Source organism: Lagenorhynchus albirostris, chromosome 9 (genome assembly GCF_949774975.1).
Source record: "Lagenorhynchus albirostris chromosome 9, mLagAlb1.1, whole genome shotgun sequence".
Lineage (NCBI taxonomy): Eukaryota > Metazoa > Chordata > Mammalia > Artiodactyla > Delphinidae > Lagenorhynchus > Lagenorhynchus albirostris.
Genome location: NC_083103.1, coordinates 38,421,492 through 38,439,142, shown reverse-complemented (window position 1 = coordinate 38,439,142; position 17,651 = coordinate 38,421,492). Strand labels below are relative to the sequence as shown.

Here is a 17,651-nt window from a genome sequence, read left to right as displayed (position 1 = left end):
CGCGTTAGCTCTCCACACCGCCCGCCTCCAAGCCCTCCGGCGCGGCCTGGTCTCCGCCCTTGCCAATCGGCACCTTCCACTCTTCGGGTAGGACCAATTAGCGGCTGCTGGGGCCCGGGGCGGTCGCCATGGCAGCAAGGAGGCGGGAGCGCGCGGTGGGTAGAAGTACAGAGCAGAGCTGCCGGCTGGGGGCTGGAGAGGCAGGTTCGTGCGCTGCAAGCGTTCAGCAGGCGGAGCTTCGCGTGTGGAGACGCGGCTCCGTAAGGCCGGCGGTCTCGAGGTGGGTGAGGATCTGCACCGCGGGAGGCTGGGGTGGGTCCTGAGATAAAGCTCAGGTATTCGCCTACCCTGCCCCGGCAGTAAGGATGGTGGGAGCTCCACGGTTGGGCGGGCACGGTGGAGAGTGGCTTCCAGCTCGAGCTTGAGACGCGAGGTCTCTTTCTCCGTTCCACTCGCTGCCGGGCACCCATGCTTTCTTTGCGGTCGATGAAAGTGGCAGGCTCTTGGCGAGGAGCAGGCGGGGGGGGGGGCGGATGAGTGCAGGTCCAAGTCCCAGTCTGGGCTCCAGCCCGGCCTTGGCAGGTTGATGGGCGAGGGAGGTGCCCCATGGTGAGACTGATGCTCACCACCGGCTGAGACGCAGGAGCTAAGATAGGCCGGTGAATCCTGCTCTTCTGCCGGTTCTGTTCAGCCGGCAACCGCTGACATTAGGGGAGGAGAAAGTTCGTGCCGGGTGTGGTATTGTTTTCCCTAAGTGACAAATCATTAGGTGTGAGATGATGGTACAGGGTTTGAGAAGGATGGTACTTCCTTGTTGCACCTGCTAAATAGTGACTGAGTAAAATGTGGTTATTGTTGTGGTTGGTGCTGGCAGTGGTCTCGGATGGCAGTTATTTTATAATGTCAAGAAAGAAATTATGGACATAAACCATTGAACCATTACTCTCATTTCTGGGAGACAGAACCTCTTGAAAGTCTCAGTGTCCGCTAAACTCCTAAATTGGATAATGTCCATTTACACAATTGAATAAGTAAGTGCTGCCGTCTAAGCCTTTTATTAAGGCTATTAAATTCATGAGTGACTATGAGCACCAAACTATATATTACCTGGATTAAAAAAGGGGGGAGGAAAAAAAAAAGGGGGGAGGAGGGAGAAGGGAGGTTAAATGCAATTATATCTGATACTCAATGTTGTCTGAAGGATATTGTGGACTTTCCTTATAAGAACTGAAAGAATTGATGAGATATTTGCTTTAAGGAATTCATTAAAAGTAGTATGACTAGTGGTATAATAGATTTGGATCCATTAACTTATAGCTTCTTTTACAGCCTACTTAAATTACTTGTTTCTTAAGACCTTCCCTGGTAAACTCTGTTGAATAGTGTCAGTCAATATCCAGATTCTTGCATCTTGTTCCTCATAGATATTGCCTCGAGACTCATTCTGATTTAAGCCGAGTTAGTTAGTTAGTTAGTTAGAGAACAAGTTAGTTCTTGTTTTACAAAACTTGAAAACCAAGTTCAACAAACGTTGAACCAACAGATGTTTCAACAATTCTTCCTCAGTTAGTAGAGTCAAAATTTTAAGAAAAAAATGGAAATTAGAATTAGAAATGAAATCTCAAATAATATCCCTCTTGTTATTAGGGTAAACATAGGAACTTCTGGGCTTCCCTTGTGGCGCAGTGGTTGAGAGTCCGCCTGCTGATGCAGGGGACGCGGGTTCATGACCCGGTCTGGGAAGCTCCCATATGCCGCAGAGCGGCTGGGCCCGTGAGCCATGGCCGCTGAGCCTGTGCGTCCGGAGCCTGTGCTCTGCAACTGGAGAGGCCACAACAGTGAGAGGCCCGCATACAGCAAAAAAACAAACAAACAAAAAAACCCATAGGAACTTCTGTTTCTCATCTTGGTCTTTAAATTCTCCATGATCTGGTCCTGCTTTTCAAGATAAGTGAAAAATTCATTTGTCTCCTTGTGGTTACCTATGTTGTTCTCCTTCTATTTTAGTTTTACCCATTTTGCAAGGGTGAAGTCCATGTTGTGTTTACCTTTCTATGATCTCCCGAGGTACTTATTGTTCATACCACACATTTTGTATATACCCTTTCAGTATGCTTTTTGCCAAGTTGGTTTGTGCTCTGTAAATACCAGTTAAAATGAAATGCACAATTAAGGCAATAAGGGTACCTTTCAAAACACTAGTTATTGATTATGGGCACTAATATAGAGTATCAGTAACATGATCAATACCAGTGTCTTTTTATTTTGGGATATGTTATGTACCTCTATAGACATACCAAACTAATTTTGTGTTATTTGGAATAATATTTAAATTCCTTTCCACTTTCTAAGGACCCTTTAGATGACTGAAGTGTGCAAAATACCCTTTTAAGTACTGGGTAGCTGGAGGAATCAAGTGTAGGATTTCAAAATGTACTGAAAATAATTCTTAAAGTCAATAATCTTTTAAGTATTGTAATTGAGTTGACTATATTTGGCATGATAGATGATTAACTTTTTCTAAATAATTGAAGGTCTAGAAAGGGGAAATTGTTATTTTTCTGTTTAATACATGCAATTAGTTTATAGGCTTTAAAAAACAGGCTCCTAACAATTTAAAATAATTCATTCAAGGAAAAGTGTTGATCACTTTAATGATTTTCAATCTAAAAATTTTAAAAACCACCACAATATGGTAAAAAGTACATTTACTTAGAATTAAATGGCCAGATTCCAATCCTGGCTCTGCCAAATGATCTTGGCCAACTCGGTTAACCTCCCTGTGCCTTATAACCTTTTATAAAAGTAGGGTCTGAAGCGAACAACCTCTAAGATCATTTCTGGTCCCAGCATTCTCTGATTTAAAAAATTTAAAGCAGCCTAATGGAAAATGAGATAGCAGTTGCATGCTTTTATTTTTGGCAGTTTTGTGTTTGTTTGTTTTTTCTTTGTTGTTTTTGGCAGAGCTTCTTGACATACTGTATTTTAATTATTGAAGTACAGTATGTGTAAATAATGAAGACATTGTAATTTTAATAAATTTAAAATTCTTACTGTTGCTCATATGTTTATTGAGTAAAAATATGAGCAACAGTATCTGCTTTTCAGAAGCCTTATCATCAAGGATACTGTAGGGGAGAGGGAGAGAGAAATTAGGAGTTTGAGATTAACATATACGCACTACTACATACTACTATATTAACATATACATACTACTACACACTACTATATATAAAATAAACAAGGACCTACTGTATAGCATAGGAAACTATATTCAATATCTTGTAATAACCTATAGTGGAAAAGAATCTGAAAAAGAATAAATATAAATATATATATAACTGAATCACTTTGCTGTATACCTGCAAGTAACACAACATTGTAAATTAACTATACTTCAATTAAAAGAATGGTTAATTTAAAAAAAAGAATACTGAAACTGTCTTTTAAGGTTGGAAAAAAGGCAGTATACTGGTTTTCTTGATTGGTGTCCTTTTCTACAGATATGAGCAGCAGAGACACTAAGATCTATGCTGATATCTTGATACAGGGAAGGGTTGGAGTCCAGCTCAGCTGGTCATACATCTGATGTTTTATTTTTTTAAATTTTTTAATTTTAGAAAGTTTCTTTTTTTCATATATATTTTATTTTAAATTTTATTTATTTAGTTGTATATTTTGGCTGCGTTGGGTCTTCGCTGCTGCTCGCAGGCTCTTCTCTAGTTGCGGCGAGCGGGGGCTACTGTTTGTTGAGGTGCGCGGGCTTCTCATTGCGGTGGCTTCTCTTGTTGCGGAGCATGGGCTGTAGACGCGTGGGCTTCAGTACTTGCGGCATGCTGCGCTCAGTAGTTGTGGCTCGTGGGCTCTAGAGCGTAGGCTTGGTAGTTGTGGCGCATGGGCTTAGTTGCTGCACGGCATGTGGGATCTTCCTGGACTAGGGCTCGATCCTATGTCCCCTGCACTGGCAGGCGGATTCTTAACCACCGCGCCACCAGGGAAGCCCAGAAGCTCTGTTTTAATTCTAGGGAGGAAGAGATTGTGTTCTTCTTTTGTTGGATGTATTCTTTTCATTGGCCTACAGCTGCATCAGGACTTTGGCTATGGCAATGCTCAGAGGAGAGCTCTAACATGGCCTTTCAAAAAATGACATTTAAGGTTGTATGTCAAACTGGTTTATTGCTTTTTAAGTTCAATGACTTTGGGTGTTTACAGCACAGATTTAATTTAAATATATAGATATTAAATTTTCAAGACAGGAAGGGCATTACTGTTTATGGAGCATTTACTATTGCCAGTACTGTGCTAGTTACATTGTATTCATTCTTATTTTCATCCAGTCAAAAACTTATGGAGAAGTATTAGTTCAATTTTATAGGTAGGAAAATCGAGACTCAGAGAGTCAAATAGCTTGCCAGTAAATGAGGGTGTTTAGGATTAAATCTGCTGTTTATTTTTATTTTTTTATATATATATTTTTTGCGGTACGCGGGCCTCTCACTGCTGTGGCCTCTCCCATTGCGGAGCACAGGCTCCGGACGCGCAGGCTCAGCGGCCATGGCTCACGGGCCCAGCCGCTCCGTGGCATGTGGGATCTTCCCAGACCGGGGCACGAACCCGTGTCCCCTGCATCAGCAGGCGGACTCTCAACCACTGCGCCACCAGGGAAGCCCTGCTGTTTATTTTTGACCATGCTGTGTTAATAAAAATCATGTGCCTTTCCGACATATTACATGCATATGATTACTCTCCTGCTTAGATAATTTTATGTTAAATATAGTACCATGAAAAGAAACAAATCTGTGTTCTTAAAACTTGAAGATATTTTATTTCCTTATTTTCTTTACATACTGTTTAGAAATAATTATGTTCACTGGTGAGTTTGCACATGAGCTAACTGCCTTGTATTTTACAGTTAGGTAGTGGATTTCAAAAAAGATTTTGAGATGTTTTGCTTTATTACTGATCACTATGTCTGAGGCTGGGGCCAAGGTTAATTTTTAAAAGTGGTGCTAAGATTAAAAAAAGATTCCAGATAAAGATTTTAAGAAAAATTCCAGTTAAGGATTTAATGGGGAAACTTACCCTATATATTGAAGTCTCATTGCAGAGGAAAATAAGCTTTTAATTTGAACTTTTCTTAGTTATTTAAAAGAGGAGCAATATGGTAAAACCTGGGTACAATAAATGAGTATCTTTGCTTATTCTGGTCTTTGATTCTGTTTAGTTAATATATTTCTTTCCCTTCCCCCACTGGAATATGATACAGTCTCATTCCACTTTATAGAAATTTGGCACCTTTTCTTTTTTTTTTTTTTTTTTGGCACCTTTTCTTATCACAGGATTTGACAAATGTTTACACTGTCATGTGCCATTACCACTGTAATAAGGCTAAATTTATGTTTATTTTTAATTTTTTTTTTTTTTACATATATTTAGAACCTGTTAAGAGTCAGTTCTTGCGAAAAAGCATTGAGCCAGGAGCCAGACCCACCTCTTCACTGACTGATCTTGTGCAAGTCATCTTACCTCTCTGGATCTCAGTTGCGTGATCTGTAAAAAGGAGATAAAAATTCTTTACCTGTTTGAAGGTAAGTGATCAGTTAAGAAAGCAAAAATGAAAACAGACTTAGTGGTGGCTTCAACATAAAATATTTATTTTCTCATGTAAAGTAATTCTTGAAGTAAGCAGCCTAGAATAAGTGTAGTAGCTTCATAAAGTCACCAGGGACCTAAACTTTTTCCAGTTCTTTGATCTGCTTTTCCTAAGATGTGGCCCTGGTCCTCGTAGTCCAGAATAGCTGCCAGAGCTCTTAACTGTCAAAGCAGAGTTCCAGGCAGCAAGGCAAAGACAAAGAAGGATGCATCCTCTCCCTTTAAGGAGATTATCCTGAACCAACGCTCAGGCTACCAGGGAAGCAGGGAAATGTAGCTGGATACATGGCTGCCCTGAACAAAATTGGGCTTTTGTTATTGAAGAGGAAGGGAAGATTTGGATATTGGCTGGGAAATAGAAGTATTTGCCACAATATGGATCTTTTTCTCTTTCATCTCTGATATCTGTAAGCTGTGATAACCACTCAAAGAAGCTTCAGTAGTTTGCCACGGCAGAGCTCTAGTCTGACCATTGTCTCTAGAAGAAAATAACTTTCATCTAATACACTGTTTTTCTTTTGTTATGTTTATCCCATGATTCATTATAGAAGGTTTTCTGTCTTGATTGGGTATTTGTTCTGGTTATTTAAAAAAAATTACCCATAAATGTTCAATAGTAGATGTTGGTTGTGTAGCTAACATTTATTGAGCCACTTGCTTTATGCAAAGTACTATAAAGACAGAGATAAGTTATCCTAAGAGTATCACATAATAAGTCATCAGGAAGTAAATTTATGTTGAAAAGTGTAATCCACCTTAAGATACATTTAAATTCAATGTTGTCACGCAATGAACATTTTTACCTTTCTTCTTGGTTAAAAGTTGTGGTTTTTTTAAAACAACTTAACTGTTAACCGTCTTGAAATTTCCTCTTACTTAACTACTAGCCCTTGCTTAACTTACTTAGGTATACCAATATTTTATTTCCTTCCAGACCTTTTTGGGTAAATATTATGTAAATATACCCTATACTTGTCACATGAAATGATTCAATTGCCATTACATCTGTAAAGAAAGTGAATGAAATAAAGTTTTGAGAAAAGGAAACTGAAATTTAGAAATGGAAATTGGATGGGGGAAGAACCTAAAGATTCAGTGAATCTTTTAAGAATATTAGAAGGAATATAAGGAGCAAATTAAGACAGTTAGCATTTTTAGTCACCTGACTGAAAACGTCTTATTTGCTGAATACTATTTTAATGCCTTAAAAGTTTTTCAATTAACAGAAAGGATCATGCGGCATGTTGCTTTGTAAGCAGCTTTTTTCAAATTGCAATTGTTTACTTAATAGGCTGCCTTCCACACTAGATTGAAAACTCTGTGAGGGTAGGGACCATGTCTATCTCACTTACCTTTGTATCCAGCATAACGGCTGGAATATAGTGAGTACTTAGTAAATATTTGTTAAATTAATAAATAGCATACAACAGATTAAAGAAAACATACTTCAATTCAGTCTTAAATTTAAAAGGAATAGGAGTAAAAGAGGAGGATTGGGGGAGGGAGAAAGAGATGGATGAGGGAGGAAGAAGAGAAACAAAAGGAAAGAGAGACAAACTAGTTTCAGTTTTTTGTACTCTTCACACTTCTCACCCATGACCATGCTTTTTAATCACTTCCAGGGTTTTTCTCCTTACAAACAAGCAAAACATGAAACTCTTGAGAAACACACATACACATACACACCCCAAGTAAACTTAATCTGGATAATTACTGGTACGAATCAGTAGTTGAGAAATGTGCCTCTGTTTATGAATGGGAATTTTGATTTGGTAGAGACAGGGAAGGAGAGTTAAACTTATTTTTAGGACTTGGACATTTAGGGAAATTATTTTGTATCTACTGCATGTTAGGAGAGGCTTAAGAACTCTGCTTTTTTTTTTTTTTTAATTTTGGCTGTGCTGGGTCTTGTGGTGCACGGGCTTCTCTCTCTTTGTGGCGCACAGGGTTAGTTGCCCCGCGGCATATGGGATCTTAGTTCCCCAACCAGGGATTGAATCTGTGTCCCCTGCATTGGAAGGCAGATTCTTAACCACTGGACCACCAGGGAAGTTCCAAGAACTCTGCTTATTTTGTAATTTTTCTTGAGGCTCTAATGCCTTTGGGATCAGTGCTTTCCATGCTGTCTTTTTTTTTAAATTTATTTTTTGGCTGTGTTGTGTCTTTGCTGTGCACGTGCTTTCTCTAGTTGCGGTGAGTGGGGGCTACTCTTCCTTGTGTTGCGCAGGTTTCTCATTGCGGTGGCTTTTCTTGTTGTGGAGCACGGGCTATAGGCACACGGGCTTCAGTAGTTGTGGTGCATGGGTTCAGTAGTTGTGGCTCGCAGGCTCTAGAGCGCAGGCTCAGTAGTCATGCAGCAGGGGCTTAGTTGCTCTGCGGCATGTGGGATCTTCTCGGACCAGGGCTCGAACCCATGTCCCCTTCATTGGCAGGTGGATTCTTAACCACTGCACCACCAGGGAAATCCCTCCATGCTGTCTTGAGATCACTGCCTGATTTAGAATTTCATATTATCCTACTTCAGAACGTTAATTTTCAGTCTATCCTGGTTTGGATCAGTCTGCTGTGTCAGCCAGCTAGTTTGGCCCAATATTTCCTCTTTAGGACTCTGTTCTTATGGAAGAAGAGAGTGATAAAAGAAAGGAGAAGGCCATTCTTACTAACCTGATAGTGGAAGAGAAGTAAATTATTCTCCCTTTCTTTCCATTGCCTCTCCTTATCGTTCATCTCTCCTTCTTTTGTATGGACATTTGTATATTATTGGGTTAATGAAAATCTGTAAACCTATCTCTGATACATTTGACATTATCTTGGTATTTAAAGACATCTTTGTATCGTTACTTTTCTACCTAATGAGCTAGAAAAATTTTCATTTCTTTTGTTATAACAGTTAACATTTATTGAGGGCTTATTAAGGAGTAAATGTTTTAATTAGCTTTAGACTTCAGTAAGTTAATTGTCCTAATTATTTCTAGAATAAACAGTAAAAGATTAGAAACTAATAGAAGGGAAAAATGTATTTTAAAAATTCCTCATCAATCAAAAACAAAATTTTAAAAAACACGCAAGAAAGGAGAGGAGATAAATATTAAAGAGGCAGGATAAATAGAAAGCCGAAAAGAAGATGGTGTTTCATCAACTCTAAGACTCCATTGATATTAAGACACCAGTTTATACTATATAGAACACATACTGCCAGTTAAATTATTACACTGTGCTTTATCACTTATAATTTCATTTTGTGTTTACTGAAAGTGCTTTTTAAGATTCATTTAAACATATAGATTTTTCTCACATCACTTTTGCAGATACATAAAGAAATTACAAGTTAAATAAATTGGTTAAGGTATTCCTAAGGCTTTTTCACATTCATAGTCTGAGTCTTTTGAAATGCTTTCTTGATTCAGAATTGTGAATGTTTGTGTTTTCCCACACGACATTGTTCTCTCTACTATGAAGAGTGAGGGTAATTTTATTCTGGGAATTTCTTTAAGACCATTTGCCTGGAATTTTCTTCCAAGCCTCTGACATTCATTTTGCAAGCTTTGATGCCAGTGCTTTTCAAAAGATGACAATGGAAAGTTGTCAGATTCATCTTCTTTCCTCAACCTCTCCTTCAGTTGTTTATTGACTAAAATGTTGAAGGGTTATATTTTGTCTAGACATGGCATCAGGAATAACATCAAGTTGTGATACCTTTCCAGCAACCTATTCTTTTTTTTTTTTTTTTTTTCTCTTTTTTTTGCGGTACGCGGGCCTCTCACTGTTGTGGCCTCTCCCGTTGTGGAGCACAGGCTCCGGACGCGCAGGCTCAGCGGCCATGGCTCACGCGCCCAGCCGCTCCGCGGCATGTGGGATCCTCCCGGGCCGGGGCACGAACCTGTGCCCCCTGCATCAGCAGGCGGACTCTCAACCACTGCGCCACCAGGGAAGCCCCCAGATTATTTTTAAAACAATCCCAGGCATCATGTATGCAGCCTCAGAATGCATCAAGAACTAAACTCATACCCTTGGCAGACCACGAAAGGCTCTTGAACATTCAAACCAGATTTAGCTAGCCTTCCTTTAACTCAGCCATAATCCCTCTTTTACATACACAGTAACGTTTTTGGGAAATGCTTTTGTAGTTTAAAATTTAATATGGCAGCAACTTGTGGCCATAGGTGCTTATGCTAGTGTTTCAGTGATATGCTATTCCCTATGTAACCCATTCTCAGGATATCAATCTCTTTAGTACCTTTAGCATTAGTATATCATTTTGAGTCCTGTGAAGAACATCAGGATTTTTTCAGCATTTCCTATTGACTAAATTCAGCTTTGTTTCTTCGTCAGATTACATGGAAATTATGCAGCTTCTGTTTAGTCTTGATAGGAAGTCTCTGACAAATTAACATTTGCCTTAACGATTCATGAATCCATCAAATCAGCCTCATGTTCTATAATTTTTTTTTTTATTTGTTGGAGGCATTGTCAGTTTCTACTGCCTTCATTTGCATTGTTTGGCTGCTCATAGATAATCTTGTTGCATCTCAAAATGTAAGGCAGCTTTGTCTATTTGTTGGTATCTTCCTGTCTAAGGTCAGGTGAAGCACTTAAATGTTCTTTTACAAGAAAATGTAAAGTTGCTGTTATTCCTTTAACATCAAATATTTGCTTCACTAATATCAGCTGCTTCATTTCTGTGTTTACAAAATATTTTTTTTTTGGCCGCGAGGCTTGCGGTATCTCATTCCCCGACCAGGGATTGAACCTGGGCCACAGCATTGAAAGCCCAGAATCCTAACCACTAGGCAACCAGGGAATTCCCCAGAATAGCTTTTCATTTCAATGCCAAATCACAATTTAATCCTTTTGAAGATATTTTAAATGGCAATTAAATTCAATTTGTGAAGTACCCAAAATGCAAAAACTCAGTCTGAAGTGATGGAAGTAGGAATAGCTATAATAAAGTTCATGCATGTGCAGGCAGTAAAGATTATGTTGCTATTGCCACTTAGTCAACCACATTTTAATATTCCATTAACTGAAAAACACTCTGATTTCTGAGGTGTTAAACTGAGGAATTAAGTACAATGTCAGTAATTTGATTAAATATAAACAGAAAAAATACTCTAGTTGGAAAGATTATTAGGCTGAATTTAAAAAAAAACGTATGAACTGCTATGTTTAAAATGGATAACCAACAAGGAGCTACTGTATAGCACAGGGAACTCTGCTCAATGTTATGGGGCAGCCTGGATGGGAGGGGAGTTTGGGGGAGAATGGATATACATACATATGTATGGCTGGGTCCCTTTGCTGTGCACCTGAAACTATCACAACATTGTTAATCGGCTATACTCCAATATAAAATAAAAAGTTAAAAAAATAAAAATATGAGCTAGGAAGATTTCATCCTTACCAAGTGTACTTCAAAATAACCAAAAAAACCCAAAATATGACACTTATTTTTTATATATAACTGGTCTTTATCATACAAATAAAAGAAAATTTATTAGAGAACGGAAAAAATAAATAAAATAAAGTGTGTGAGAATGTGTGTGTTTGTGTGTATCTACACACTAATCAAAAGAGAACTGTTTTACCTATATTACTGTCAGAATAGACCTTAAGGCAAATTGGGGTATAAAGATCACTCAAATGTGAAAAAGATTAAACCCACCAGAAACCTAGAAAATCTTAAATTTGTGTACATTTTTTTTGGCGGTACACGGGCCTCTCACTGTTGTGGCCTCTCCCGTTGCGGAGCACAGGCTCCGGATGTGCAGGCTCAGCAGCCATGGCTCACGGGCCCAGCCGCTCTGCGACATGTGGGATCTTCCCGGACCGGGGCACGAACCCATGTCCCCTGCATCGGCAGGCAGACTCTCAACCACTGCGCCACCAGGGAAGCCCAAATTTGTGTACATTTTATAACATAGCCTCAAAATATTCAAATGAAAATGGACAGAATTATAAGGAAAAACAGATAAATCCAAAATTAAAGTGCAAGATTTTCAGTTTTCTAGTATGATAGGACAAACAGACAAAAATCATTAAGAATGTAAAAATTGGATAATTATGAAAATTTATAGAGCATGGCTAGTTCTAAAACCTCTTTACTTTTGTAGGTAAATGATATTTGTAAATTGTATTTGTTCCTTTTTTAATGTTCGCATTTTATTTTATAAGCTCAGATTTTTTGCTGTATTTTTCATTACTTTAAAAAAAAGTTGAAATATGATTCACATATCATAAAATTCACTCTTTTTAAAGTGTACAGTGTCTCACACTCTGTATGGGAAGTGTGAAACATTCCTGGCTTTACTTCATTCTTATTTTATCTAGATAGGAACTTACTTTGGTAGTTGATTTTTGTATTCTTTGTATCCCAGCACCCAGATCTTCTATTTGATCTACCAAGGTAATTTTCAGCTGGCTGAATAAGCAATGTTTGGTTTAAAGACATTTATAAATCATATAATTTAATTTCTTACAATTGGTGTGAGTACAAACAATTTTAGTAGTATTTCTGATAATGTAACAGAAAAGATCTACACATTATTCAAAAGAATAAGCTGATAATAGAATCTAAGAGCTTAAAGAATACTGAAGTCTAGTTAAAGTCTCTTTAAAAAAATTCATTATTTAAAAAAATGAGGAAGCAGGGAAAGTTAACTGACTGACCTATGATCACATAGCGAGTGAATGGTACAGCTGGAATTAGAATATAGACCTAAATTTAGTTTTGCCTTACCCTTCTTAGATGTAACACCTGACTTTCATTTCCTTGAGGATCCAAATTTACTTTTCAGATACACATTCTCTTTGTCTCTCATAGTAGAAGAGGTTTGTGAATAATAGAGCTAAGGAGAGGCAGTATGTCCTCAAATGTTAGCATGCCTCCGAATCACCTATAGGGCTTGTTAAAACAGATTTTGCCCCCCCCCCTTCTCTTCCTCACCCTCCTCAAAGATTCTTTGATTTAGAAGATCTGGAGTAAGCCCTGATAATTTGCATTTCTAACAAATTCCCAGGTGGTGCAGATGCTGCTCGTTCAGGGACCACACTTTGAGAACCAGTGCTTAAAAGCAGACATACTCTTTGAAGTCAGTCACTCCCAGGTCCAAACTCTGGATCTACGATTTACTGCTGTGTGACCCAGATCAAGTTTTTTAACTGATATGTTTCAAATTCCTGTACTGTAAAATGGGAATAATAATATTTATTTCACAGGGCCATTATAAGAAATAGATTAGTTAATATAATAAAAAAAGTTTGGCATACTGCTTGCTACATAGTAGACACTCAATAGATGGTTTCTATTGTTATTTATAATAAGCCTGGGACCCAGTGAAATGTTTATGAACCATAAATTCAGTCAGTGTTTTAGAGTAGATGCCCAGAGACTTTCTGTCACTTTGAGATGCTGTCAGGACACAGACACATAGACACATTCATATATACAAACACATTCTTGCTTGACTCTCTTTGTATTTATGGTAGACTTGAAAGAAGAGTGAGAGAGCAGAAGTGACAAATTGGTAAAGAGATTCCACTTCCAAGATTGGATTTATCTATAGTTTATTTTTATTACTCTCAGCTTCTATTGTGTATTGAAGTAAAGGTGGACACTATAAAAAAAAGAGCATGTTTCAAGGTATGTGACATAGCTGCCAATTGCTAAGACAGAACTGCTTATTAATTAATGTGTACGTGTGTTGTATTGTGGGAAAAGGAGAGCCTAAGGGACATCGGAGATGACACAGGTGGAGGGGAGAGGTCTGTATGAAAGATTCTTTTAATGTATTTTTTTTTAATTTTATTTTTTTTTGGCTGTGTTGTGTCTTCATTGCTGCACAAGGGCTTTCTCTAGTGGCAGCGAGCAGGGGCTACTCTTCGTAGTGGTGTGCAGCCTTCTCATTGTGGTGGCTTCTCTTGTTGCTCTAGGCATGCTGGCTTCAGTAGTTGCGGCACACAGGCTCAGTAGTTGTGTCCCGCGGGCTCTAGAGCACAGGCTCAGTAGTTGTGGTGCACAGGCTCAGCTGCTCCGTGGCATGTGGCATCTTCCCAGATCAGGGATTGAACCTGTGTCCCCTGCATTGGCAGGCGGATTCTTAACCACTGCACCACCAGGGAAGTCCTGAAAGATTCTTTTGAACTCTGGATTGAACACATCAAGGGATAATCACAGTTCCTGATGGGGTCTGCAAAATGAAGTTATGGAGGTATATCCCTGAGCTGACTTTCTCTGTGTACATTATTATAGAGAGACTATTCAAACCATTTTAGCAATTATTCATTTTCTAACTGTACAGGTACCATGTTAGGGGCTGGAGCTTAATTAAGCTCCAGAAGTGTGTGTAGAAGACATCAAAATTGACTTGAGCAGTTAAGTCATAACTTGGGCCTTTCAACCATGATTACACTTAAAACTTTTACGTTGTTTAATGGTCATTTGGTCAGCCTGTTTACAGTGGCATATGGGACTTGCAAAGGTAAACAAAACTTTCAATTCAGAGTTTTTAAAAAAACAACTAACTTAATATTTTTAAATTAATTTTTTTAAAGGTAAAAGGTATAGCTAATAAATACTTGAAAAGATGCTCAACATCATTAGCCAGTGAAATGCAAATCAAAATCACAGTGAGATACCGCTTCACACCCAGTAGGGTGGCTATAATAAAAAAGATAGACAATAGCACGTGTTGGTTAGTATGTGGAAAAATTAGAATCCTCTTATATTGCTGGTGGTAGTGGAAAAAGGTGCAGCTGCTATGGAAAACAGTTTGGCAGTTCCTCAAAAAATTAAACATGGAGTTATGGAATTGACCTAGCAATTCTACTCCTAGGTATACAACCTAAAGAATTCAAAATATGCTAACACAATAACCTGAACACAAATGTTCATAGTAGCATTATTCATACTAGCCAAAAAAGTAGAAATAACCCAAATGTCCATCAACTGATGAATTGATAAACAAAATGTGGAATATCCATACAATGGCAAATCTATTCAGCTGTAAAAAAGAATGAAGTGCTGGGACTTCCCTGGTGGCACAGCGATTAAGAATCTGCCTGCCAATGCAGGGACACGGGTTCGATCCCTGGTCCAGGAAGGTCCCACATGCCTCAAAGCAACTAAGCCCGTGTGCCACAACTACTGAGCCCACGCTCTAGAGCCCGCGAGCCACAACTACTGAGCTCATGCGCCACAACTACTGAAGCTTGCACACCCTAGGGCCCGCATGCCGCAACTACTGAGCCTGCATGCTACAATTACTGAAGCCCGTGCGCCTAGAGCCTGTGCTCTGCAACAAGAGAAGCCACTGCAATGAGAAGCCTGCACACCCCAATGAAGAGTAGCCCTCGCTCCCCGCAACTAGAGAAAGCCTGCGCGCAGCAACGAGACCCAATGCAGCCAAAAAAAAAGAATGCGGTGCTGATTCGTGTTACAACATGGTTATACCTTGAAAACAATGCTAAATGAAAAAAGCCGGATACAAAAGGCCACATGTTTTAGATGAAATGTCCAGAATAGGCAAATCTATATAGACTGAAAGTAGATTAATGGTTGCCAGAGACTGAGAGAATAGGGGGAGTGGGGAGTGACTACTAATGGGTATGGGGTTTCTTTTTAGAGTGATGAAAATGTTCTAAAATTGGATAATGGTGATAATTGCACAGCCTTGTGAATATACTAAAAACCACTGAATTGTACAATTGAAAAGGGTAAGTTTTATAGCATGTAAATTGTGTCTCAAAAGAGCAAAAATAAAACATGTACCTACAGTGAGCATGAAGCATGAATGAGAAGTAAACTTTGTTGTCATAAAAAATAATTGTGGGAAGAGGAGGTAATTCATGGTTAGGAAAAGATTCTGTGGAGAAACAAACCATCCTTCTATTAGAGATTCATAATGCAGAGTAGCCGATCTGAAGTTCTGAAAGTCTTATGAAGGTGGAAACTTATTTAGCTTCATTGAGCCAGTATCTCCCAAACATTTCATTATAAAAACCATTTATTCACGGCAATCATGTTGAACTAGTGTCCTAGAGAAGAGTGAATCTTGGCCTTGAGCGTACGTATATAGGTGGATCACCTGGATTGTTTGTTAAAACAGATTCTGGGTCCCCACCCCAGAGATTCTGATTTCAGAGGTCTTGGCTGCAGGCTGAGAATTTGCATTTCTGACAAGCTCCCAGATGATTTTATCCTTCAGGTTTGAGAACTAAACTTTGAGTAGCATCTTTATAGAATAGTCAAATCCTGTACCTTAAATGGGTGAATTTTATGGCATGTGAATTATATCTCAATAAAGATGCTAAAAAATTTGATATACTAGAAATAACACTAAAATGTGGATTCTAGTGATTTTGTTAATGCAAGACAATGCTCTATGAGTGATTTGTTTCCATTAAAAATTTCTTCATCCATAAAATGAGTCACTGTTCTATGTATTACGTAGGGTTGTGATGAAAATGAGGCAATGTACTCTTCCAAATTGTGTTCTGTAGATAAAAACATGTTACTTAAAAAAAAAAAGTCCATGGCCAGCTAAGTTTGGGAGTCTCTAAATTAATAATGCATATTCCAGATTGATGGTCAGACCATTATTTTTGACTTGGATCCTAATATCACTCTCTCTATATAAAATCAATTAAGTATGAGCTTTTTATTCATTCTAATTCTTGTAGTAGATCCTCTGGAGCTACAAAGATCCTTATGAAGTAGAAGCTGAATGAGCAAGGTTTGAATAATATTGCGGGACCAGCAGTATTTGTTCCTCTTTTGCTTCAATGCTGTTACACCCTGCTTGATATTTTATTGACCTATTTATCTGAAAAATTATTGGCCAAACAGAATTTTAACATAAGACTATTGGCTATGGTAAAATAATGTCTAGGAAAGTTAAGAGAATACTTGTAGCCAGTTATTTGTCTCTTTTAATCAATTTATGTTCATAGAGCAACTTATTTTCAAAATTCGATTGAAGCTAATTTAAATATTATATCCAGAAATAATTTTGGCTCTTTAGTATTTTAATAGAGAAAAAAATAAATAGTTTTCCCTTCTCTCTCTTTTTTAAAAAAACTATTTATTTATTTGGTTGTGCCAGGTCTTAGTTGCGGCTGGCGGGCTCCTAGTTGCAGCTCGCCAGCTCCTTAGTTGCAGCATGTGGACTCCTTAGTTGCAGCATGTGAACTTTTAGTTGCGGCATGCATGTGGGATCTAGTTCCTTGACCAGGGATCAAACCCGGGCCCCCTGCATTGGGAGCATGTAGTCTTAACCACTGTGCCACCAGGGAAGTCCCCCTTCTCCCTTTCTTAAACTTGGACTATTTATTTTAAAAAAAATTGAGTCCCTCATTACTGTCTTTATCTGAAGCTTTTATAATTAACCAAATGTTTTCTTATATTATATAGCAGTTTAAACTTTAAAATTTTGTTTACTTGTCATTTCAATTTTAGCTGAAAAGCATTTCTTTCCTGATTTTCTTTAGTGATCTATTTTAAGCATTATTTTTGATGTTATAATCTATTTTTAACCCCTTTCCTAGAATTCTTTTGTTGAATTAAACTTCCTGAAATTAAATATATTATTAATGTGGCATTGGGAATGCATGTATATATAGTTTGAAAACGTCTTTTCAGAACCTTAATATAATTGTACCTTTATTTCAGATGATGTGGAGGACCATCCTACTACAATACTGTTTTCTCTTGGTTACATGTATACTTACTGCTCTTGAAGCTGTGCCTATAGACATAGACAAGACAAAAGTAGAAAATGCTCAACCTGTGGACAGTGCAAAGATAGAACCACCAGTAAGTGAATGCTAAAGATAACCTTGTGGGAAGAATTTTAACTAAAATATTGCTAAGAATTTATTACTTATAAAATTGGACATTTAGGAACTATTTCTGAAATAGCAGTAAAAAGAGTATTGGATAAGCATATGTTCTTTAATATCAGACAAAGTTTTTTTAATGTAGTTATATTAGATATGTATATCTA

At 38.2% G+C, this 17,651-nt stretch overlaps 1 protein-coding gene across 5 annotated transcripts in view; it reads left to right on the top strand.

Moving 5' to 3' along the window:
• Positions 1 to 151: 151 nt before the first annotated feature.
• NUCB2 (nucleobindin 2) overlaps positions 152 to 17,651 on the top strand; it is a 45,175-nt gene continuing 27,675 nt past the window's right edge. For 2 of the 5 annotated variants that reach the window (XM_060157772.1, XM_060157773.1), the window contains exons 1-3: positions 958 to 1,031; positions 5,437 to 5,588; positions 17,318 to 17,461. In XM_060157772.1, coding sequence (XP_060013755.1) covers positions 17,318 to 17,461 — 144 coding nt within the window. In that variant the 5' untranslated portion in view covers positions 958 to 1,031; positions 5,437 to 5,588. Of the gene's footprint in view, positions 281 to 956; positions 1,032 to 5,436; positions 5,589 to 17,317; positions 17,462 to 17,651 lie in introns of those variants that run through there. The other 3 variants (XM_060157771.1, XM_060157774.1, XM_060157770.1) reach the window with 3 other exon arrangements.